We start from the raw sequence: 9,430 nt of genomic DNA on the forward strand, positions 1-9,430 counted from the left end.
GAGGGGGAGATGGGTTTGGTGGTGGAATCCCACTGGAGGTGGCGGAAATGGCGGAGGATGATACTTCATGCTAAACCTTTATAAATCACTGGTTAGGCTCCAGCTGGAGTATTGTGTCAAATTCTGGGCACCACACTTTAGGAAGGATATCAAGGTCATAGAGAGGGTGCAAAGGAGATTTACCAGAATGATACCAGGGATGAGGCACTTCAGTTATGTGGAGAGACAGGTGAAGCTGGGATTTTTCTCCTTAGAGCAGAGAAATTTAAGGGGAGATTTAATAGATGTGTGCAAAATCCTTCTGTGCTGTATCATCCTATGATTCTATGATTTTGAGAAGTCTGCTCTAATTCTTGGATTTAATTGCTGAATTGCTGCGAACGCCCCACATTACATCAACAGTGTGAAATCAATAACTGCAGCCTGATCTTCAGTTTGCTTCAGACTATGCAATCTGTTTACTTTTCTGGAATATATATTAAAACATTCCCGTCATTGTGTGTTTCCCTGTACAGCAGTGCCATTTAACCATTTAAACACATTCTATTACGTAATATTTCTCAACTGACTGCCGCTAATGAGAATATTCTGTTTGTTCAAATCCCTGTAACTAATGACAATGACGGTACAATCTGATATAAATAACGGCTCCCTCCAACGTCTCAGTCAAAGCTGTTGCCTCTGACCCAACCAAACATCAGAGCTTCTCTCAGGAAATGCATGGTCGAATAACTGGTCTGGCGTATGCCATCTGCTACCCTATAATTGCAGCCGTTGGTGTCCCTGGTAAGTCACTGGGCTGGTTATTAATTGTGTAAATGGGTCTATCATTGTATCACTGCTCCCGCTGTGTCTCTAATAATTATAATATATGTATTCAGTTCTGATGCAAGGCAATTGACCTGAAACCTTAGCTCAGTTTCTCTCTCCACAGACGCTGCCCGACCTGCTGAGTGTTTCCAGCGTGGAATGTATTGAAGTAGTTTTCTAGAACAATATGTCAACTTGGGAACAGGCTATTTTTAATCTAGTATTGTGTAATGAGACTGGGTTAATTAGTAATCTTATCGTTAAGGAATCTCTGGAATAGAATGATCATAATATGATGAATTTCATATTGAGTTTGAGAGTGATGTCGTTAAGTCCGAAACAAGGGTCTTAAATTTAAACAAAGCCAATTACATAGGTATGAGGGGTGAGTTGGCTAAGGTAGATTGGGAAATTAGATTAAAAGATATAATGGTAGATAAGCAATGGTGAACATTTAAAGAAATAATTCATAATTCTCAACAAATATACATTCTATTGAGCAATAAAAACTCCACAGGAAAAGTGGTCCAACCATGGCTAACTAGAGAAGTTAAGGATAGTATTAGATTAAAAGAAGATGCTTACAATGTTGCCAAAAAGAGTAGTAAGCCTGATTGTAAGAGCTTCTCCAGGTTTGTAAAAAGGAAGAGATTAGCAAAGGCAAAAGTGGGTCCCTTAGTGGTGGAGATTGGAGAAATTATAATGGAGAATAAGGAAATGGCAGTCGTTAAACAAATATCTTGTATCTGTCTTCACAGTACAAGACACAAAAAAATACCAGAGATAGTGGGGAACCAAGGGTCTAATGAGAGTGAGGAACTTAAAGTAATTACGATTAGTAAAGAAAAAGTAGTAGAGAAATTAATGGGACTAAAAGCCGACAAATCCCCTGCACCTGATGGCCTACATTTAAAAGAGGTGGCTGCAGAGTTAGTGGATGCATTGGTTTAGATCTTCCAGAATTCCCTAGATTCCAGAGCAAACCCCATGGATTGAAAGGTAGCAAATGTAACCCCGCTATTCAAGAAAGGAGGGAGAGAGAAAACAGGGAACTATAGGCCAGTTAGCCTGACATCAGTAGGCGGGAAAATGCTAGAATCTATTATTAAGGAAGTGGTAACAGGGCACTTAGAAAATCATAATATGATTAGGCAGAGTCAACACGGTTTTATGAAAGGGAAATCGAGTTTGACAAATCTGTTAAAGTTTTTTGAGGGTGTAACTAGCAGGGTAGATAAAGGGGAACCAGTGGATGTAGTATATTTGGATTTTCAAAAGGCATTTGATAAGGTGCCACATAAAAGGTTGTGACACAAGATTAGGGCTCATGGGATTGGGGGTAATATATTAGCATGGATTGAGGATTGGTTAACAGACAGAAAACAGAGAGTAGGGATAAACGGGTCATTTTCAGGTTGGCAGGCTGTAACTAGTGCGGTGCCGCAAGGATCGGTGCTTGGGCCTCAGCTTTTACAATATATCTCAATGACTTAGATGAGAGAACCGAGTGTAATGTATCCAAGTTTGCAGATGATACAAAGCTAGGTGGAAAGTAAGCTGTGAGGAGGATACAAAGAGACTGCAAAGGAATATAGACAGGTTAAGTGAGAAGGTGGCAGCTGGAGCATAATGTGGGGAAATGTGAAATTATCCACTTTGGTAGGAAGAATAGAAAAGCAGAATATTTTTTAAAAGGTGAGAGATGAAGAAATGTTGGTATTCAGAGGGATTTAGGTGTCCTTGTACAGAAAGTTAACATGCAGGTACAGCAAGTAATTAGATAGGCAAATGATATGTTAGCCTTCATTGCAAGGGGGTTGGAGAATAAGAATAAGGATGTCTTTCGGCAATTATATAGGGCTTTGGTGAGACCACACCTGGATTACTGAGTACAATTTTGGTCTCCTTACCTAAGGAAGGATACACTTGCCTTAGAAGGGGTGCAACAAATGTTCACTAGACTGATTCCTGGGATGACTGGGTTGTCCTATGAGGAGAGATTGAGTAGAATGGGCCTATATTCTCTGGAGTTTAGAAGAATGAGAGGTGATCTGATTGAAACATATAACAGTCTTAGAGGGCTTGACAGGATAGGTGCTGAGAAGCTGTTTCCTCTGGCTGGAGAGTCGAGAACTAGGGGTCATAATCTCAAGAAAAGGGGTCGGCCATGCAGCAATGAGATAAGGAAAAATTGCATCACTCCAAGGGTTGTGAATATTTGGAATTCTCTACCCCAGAGGGGTGTGGATGGTGAATCATTGAGTATATTCAAGATTGAGATCATTAGATTTTGGGAAGGGAATCAAGGGATATGGGGATCGGGTGGGAAAGTGGAGTTGAGGTAAAGGATCAGCCATGATCTTATTGAATGGCGGAGCAGGCTTGAGGGGCCTTATGGCCTACTCCTGCTCCTATTTCTTATGTTCAGTTTAATAAACTTGTTTTGTGTCAGTTCAAATTGAAGACTAAAAGAGTTATTTTTACAGATACCATGTAGCAACATTTAGGTTTCCTGAAATTATTAATATGTTCACCTACAACCAGTATTTTAATAAAAATATTTAATGTATGGTACTGTTGACCAGAAGTCACCGGTTAACGGTTTTAGCTTAGTACACAGAGGAAGAGTCAATTCTCTCTTAATTCTCAATTCGCTTTATTAACGTCATTAGATCATGTACATACCGCTTATACGTCTAGTTAGATATAGGCATGCAGTTTACAGCAGGTTATACAGTTTTATACTCAAACTAGGATTTAAACGCACACCCACTAGGTTTCCCTGACTAACACTCCCTGAGTATTCAGATTTAAACGCACACCCACTAGGTTTCTCTGACTAACACTCCCTGAGTATTAAGATTTAAACGCACACCCACTAGGTTTCTCTGACTAACACTCCCTGAGTATTAAGATTTAAACGCACACCCACTAGGTTTCTCTGACGAACACTCCCTGAGTGGTCACAGAATAGAAAGGATATTATATTACCCAGAAAGGAGAGGTAATGCTGGCCAGGGAATTCGCTCTCTCACTCTCGACGTAGTCTCTACGTCCCTGACGTTGGGTCCCTACTTCCACGATGGTTAATCTCCCTCAAAAACACACTCTCGCTCCCTGGCACCAAGCCTGCAATTCTTCAGTTTTATTTCCAAGTCTGTCTTTTCAAATGATGCTGTCTTCTCCGATTGGCTCAAAGTTGCTGGAGTGGTCAATGTCATCCCCTGATTGGCTCTGTTCCAAGGGGCGAGGTAGCATCACCTCAATACTCCTTTTCGAAATAAGGCCTGGTGTCTCATCAAAGCTCCTTTGTCCCTCGAAGAAGCGGAACGAATTCAAACCGGTTCTGGCCAGTTCAGACCAGTGACTGAACTCCAGGTCACCTCAGTTCAAAAGTCAGTGTCTTTGTTAGCACTTCGAATTAACCTCTATAGGTTTCTGCATCCCCTGGCCAACAATACCTTTGTCAATTCTGACATCTCTGCAAAAATTGAGACCCCTGAGAAAAGGAAAGAACTTGCATTTACGAAGCGCCAGTCACAAATTCAGGACGTCCCAAAGTGCTTTACAGCCAATTTTTTTTTTTATTTATTCGTTCATGGGATGTGGGCGTTGCTGGCGAGGCCGGCATTTATTGCCCATCCCTAATTGCCCTTGAGAAGGTGGAGGTGAGCCGCCTTCTTGAACTGCTGCAGTCCGTGTGGTGACGGTTCTCCCACAGTGCTGTTAGGAAGGGAGTTCCAGGTTTTTGACCCAGCGACGATGAAGGAACGGCGATATATTTCCAAGTCGGGATGGTGTGTGACTTGGAGGGGAACGTGCAGGTGGTGTTGTTCCCGTGTGCCTGCTGCTCTTGTCCTTCTAGGTGGCAGAGGTCGCGAGTTTGGGAGGTGCTGTCGAAGAAGCCTTGGCGAGTTGCTGCAGTGCATCCTGTGGATGGTACACACTGCAGCCACAGTGCGCCAGTGGTGAAGGGAGTGAATGTTTAGGGTGGTGGATGGAGTGCCAATCAAGCAAGCTGCTTTATCTTGGATGGTGTCGAGCTTCTTGAGTGTTGTTGGAGCTGCACTCAACCAAGCAAGTGGAGAGTATTCCATCACACTCCTGACTTGTGCCTTGTAGATGGTGGAAAGGCTTTGGGGAGTCAGGAGGTGAGACACTCGCCGCAGAATACCTAGCCTCTGACCTGCTCTCATAGCCACAATATTTATGTGGCTGGTCCAGTTAAGTTTCTGGTCAATGATGACCCCCAGGATGTTGATGGTGGGGGATTCGGCGATGGTAATGCCGTTGAATGTCAAGGGGAGGTGGTTAGACTCTCTCTTGTTGGAGATGGTCATTGCCTGGCACTTATCTGGCGCGAATGTTACTTGCCACTTATGAGCCCAAGCCTGTATGTTGTCCAGGTCTTGCTGCATGCGGGCACAGACTGCTTCATTATCTGAGGGGTTGCGAATGGAACTGAACACTGTGCAATCATCAGCAAACATCTCCATTTCTGACCTTATGATGGAGGGAAGGTCATTGATGAAGCAGCTGAAGATGGTTGGGCCTAGGACACTGCCTTGAGGAACTCCTGCAGCAATGTCCTGGGGCTGAGATGATTGACCTCCAACAACCACTACCATCTTCCTTTGCTCGAGGTATGACTCCAGCCACTGGAGAGTTTTCTCCCTGATTCCCATTGACTTCAATTTTACTAGGGCTCCTTGGTGCCACACTCGGGCAAATGCTGCCTTGATGTCAAGGGCAGTCACTCTCACCTTACAGCCAATTATGTTTGAAGTGTTGTCACTGTTGTAATGTAGGCAATGCGGCAGCCAATTTGCGCACAGCAAGCTCCCACAAACTGCAATGAGATAATGACCAGATCATTTGTTTTAGGTGTTGGTTGAGTGATAAATATTCGCCAGGACACCAGGGAGAACTCCGCTGCTCTTCTTCAAATAGATCCATAGGATACTTTACATCCACCTGAGAGGGCAGACAGGGCCCTCGGTTTAACGTTTCATCCAAAAGACGGCATCTCTGACAGTGCAGCACTCCCTCGGTACTGCACTTGAGTCTCAGTATAGATTGTGGAGCTCAAGTCTCTGGAGTGGAACTTGAACCCATGACCGTCTGATTCATCGGTGAGAGTGCTCCCAATGAGCCAAGGCTGAGAAATAAGGCTGGTTCAATGGATTGAATGGAGTTTCTGATGAGACTGGGTTTAAAGACCAAAACTGTCCCAAACCTGGTACGAATTGGCAGGATGACTGGTGTGGTACATGGGGAAAAGTCACACTGGTGGAATAGTGGATGCTCTTGTGAGACTGAGGCAGTGGCCTGTTGTTGGGTCAGAGTACAGGGAGCTTTACTCTGCTGACTCGGGAATCCTTGATGCTCATACTGGGATACCTAAAATGGGAAGAGTTCCATTCCTCAACAGTAGCATCTTAATGAAGATGAATAATAATTTTTTCTTATCTAAAAAGTGTCCTTAATATTAGGGTTGCCAACTCTCCAGGATTGTACTGGAGTCTTCAGGAATTAAAGATTAATCTCCTGGATACTGCTAGGAGCAACCCAGGAGAAAAGTAACAGGGGCATTAAAAGAAGTTGTGTTTTTGTTTCATTTTCTTTGAATCGTTTGTTTATTAGTTATAAGAATATTGGGAGATGGGCCCAGTGGTTGGAGATGGGAGGTCACGTAATGAAACCTCCAGGAATGCGTCCAACCAGAGGTGACCACCCTATTTAATATCGCTGCATGATAGGTCTACGATTAATGACAGGTGATGTACAGAATGATATATTCATACTGTAACCTATCAGTTTCTTACCCCACAAAGCACTGACACGAATACAGAGAATTATATAGAATCTACAGCACAGAAACAGGCCATTCGGCCCAACTGGTCTATGCCAGTGTTTATGCTCCACATGAAGTACAGGGATTAATGTCCAGGCATTGAGAAAGCTGTAAATCTCACACCAACTCCTGTCAAACCCGACGTGTTTGCTCTGAATCCAATCTCTGATTTCCCCTCTTTCCTACAGCGAATGTAGCAGCGATTGTGATCCTGTCCCGAGGAAAGTGCGGTCTATCCCGATGCGTCACTCACTACCTGGTGGCCATGGCGGTGTCCGATCTACTGGTCACCATCGCCGGTGTGATATTGAATCGGATCAATGGGCTTTTTCTCCCGGTCAGTTTCCTGTACATGACTCCGCTGTGTCGTCTCAGAGCCGTCTTGCTGTTCGCAGCCAGAGACAGTTCGGTCTGGTTAACGGTAGCTTTCACCTTCGATCGCTTTGTAGCCATTTGTTGTCAGAAGCTGAAAACAAAATATTGCACCAGAAAATGCGCGGCTGCTGTGATAGCAACTGTCAGTGTGCTGTTCTGTTTAAAAAACATTCCCTGGTACTTTGCATATGAACCTAGCTACATAACCGATGGTGTACCATGGTATTGTAACTTAATACCAAATTATTATACTTCACTGGCATGGACAGCCTTTGACTTAATCGACACGATGTTAAGCTCATTTATTGCCTTCTGTTTGATTTTGCTGCTCAATGCCCTGACTGTCAGACACATCGTGGTGTCTGGTAGAGTCCGCAGGAGACTGCGGGGCCACAGTAATGGTGAGAGTCACCATGACCCAGAGATGGAGAACCGGAAGAAGTCCATCATCTTACTCTTCGCTGTGACTGGTAGTTTCATTTTGTTGTGGACGATGTATCTTATCGTTTTCCTGTATGTACAGATTGCAAACCAATATACTTTCTCTGGTCCCAATGACCCTTTGTACATCGCCCAAGAAGTAGCGTTCTTGCTTCAGCTCCTGAGTTGCTGCACCAACACGTGTATTTATGCAGCGACCCAGAGAAAGTTCAGAGAGGAGTTGAAGAACGGAGTGAAATATCCGCTGAAATTAATTGTCAAATTATTTACACCATGAAAATGACTGAAATCCTTATAGCTTAGTCTTGTATTCCAGAAGTGAGAGGTGGTATAAAGCTAAAGAAAGTGCTTATAGGAATGAAAAGAACAGTAGAGATCCTGCAGATCGGGAGAGAAATAAACAACAGCAAAGGGATAGAAATAAAGTATTCAAAGCTTCGAAAAGGGGATATGAGAAAAATCACGCCAGGGATATCAAGGACAACACTAAAGGTTTGTACAAGTATATCAAGAGAAAGACGGTGACTAAGGGTAATGTGGGCCTCTTAAGCAGGTGATATTATAATTGAAAATCAGGAAATGGCAGACTTACTAAATACTTACTTTGCTTCGGTCTTCACATTAGAGGGTAAAGTACCAGAGATACGAGAAAAAGCAAAAATAAATGAAGGGGAGGAACGTACTGGATTTAATATAAGTAAAAAAATGGTAATGGAGAAAATAATGAGACTGAAGATAGATAAATCTCCAGGACCTGATGGTTTCCACCCCAGGGTATCAAAAGAAGTAGGTGAGGAAATTAGAGCATCAAATGTAGTAGGCAACAGTCTAGTTAGAGAGATAGACACTGTTCTCTGCAGCCAAGAGCGAGAGTCCCGAAGGCTGTGTTGCCTACCCGGTGCCAGGGTTAAGGACATCTCCTCAGGGCTGGAGAGAAACTGGCAGTGGGAGGGGGAGGATCCAGTTGTCGTGGTCCACGTAGGTACCAACGACATAGGTCGGACTAAGAAAAAGGTTCTGCTGAGGGAGTTTGAGCAGCTAGGGACTAAATTAAAAAGCAGAACCACAAAGGTGATAATCTCTGGATTATTACCTGAGTCACGAGCAAATTGGCACAGGGTAAATCAAATCAGAGAGATGAATGCGTGGCTCAAAGATTGGTGTGGGAGAAGTGGGTTTAGGTTCATGGGGCACTGGCACCAATACTGGGGAAAGAGGGAGCTGTTCCGTTAGGACGGGCTTCACCTGAACCATGCGGGGACCAATGTTCTGGCAAACTGAATAACTAGGGCGGTAGAGAAGGTTTTAAACTAAATGGGGGGGGAGGGTTCAGGTGGGGCGAAGTTTAGATTGATAAAGAGAAAAGACAAGGAAGTAGTACAGGAAAGTGATGGGGGTAATGATAAACAGAGTGTGTCAGGAAGGGACAGAGTGTCCAAACATAAGAGTGCACAAGCAAATGGGGCCAGGGTAGGAAAGAATGGCAAAAAGACAAAATTAAAGGTTCTTTATCTGAATGCGCGCAACATTCGTAATAAGATAGATGAATTGATGGCACAAATAGAAACAAATGGGTATGATCTTGTGGCCATTATAGACATGTGGTTGCAAGGTGACCAAGGTTGGGAGCTAAATATTCAGGGTTATTTAACATTTCAGAAGGATAGGAAAAAAGGTAAAGGTGGTGGGGTAGCTCTGTTAATAAAGGATGAAATTGGTATAATAGTGAGAAATGATCTTGGCTCAGAAGATCAAGATGTCGAATCAATTTGTGTGGAGGTAAGAAACAGCAAGGGAAAGAAATCACTGCTTGGAGTAGTATATAGGCCCCCTAACAGTAGCTACACTGTAGGGCAAAATATTAATCAGGAAATAAGGGGGGGCTTGTAAAAAAGGTAATGCAATAATCATGGGAGATTTTAACTTTCACATAGATTGGACAAATCAAAT

The 9,430-nt window shown here is 43.4% G+C and overlaps 1 protein-coding gene across 1 annotated transcript; it reads left to right on the top strand.

Moving 5' to 3' along the window:
* Positions 1-716: 716 nt before the first annotated feature.
* Positions 717-7,757, top strand: LOC137333180 (probable G-protein coupled receptor 139). The gene is made up of 2 exons (XM_067997364.1): positions 717-786; positions 6,853-7,757. The coding sequence occupies exons 1-2, from the start codon at positions 717-719 to the stop codon at positions 7,755-7,757; spliced, it is 975 nt and encodes a 324-aa protein (XP_067853465.1).
* The last annotated feature ends 1,673 nt before the right edge of the window (positions 7,758-9,430 follow it).

The sequence above is a fragment of the Heptranchias perlo genome, chromosome 15 (assembly GCF_035084215.1).
Source record: "Heptranchias perlo isolate sHepPer1 chromosome 15, sHepPer1.hap1, whole genome shotgun sequence".
Lineage (NCBI taxonomy): Eukaryota > Metazoa > Chordata > Chondrichthyes > Hexanchiformes > Hexanchidae > Heptranchias > Heptranchias perlo.

Bases quoted from the DNA above. Each gene is read 5' to 3' on its own strand.
- LOC137333180 (XM_067997364.1), top strand. From the start codon at position 717: ATGCATGGTCGAATAACTGGTCTGGCGTATGCCATCTGCTACCCTATA. The intron at 787-6,852 runs GTAAGTCACTGG...TCTTTCCTACAG, and splicing joins TGCAGCCGTTGGTGTCCCTG to CGAATGTAGCAGCGATTGTG.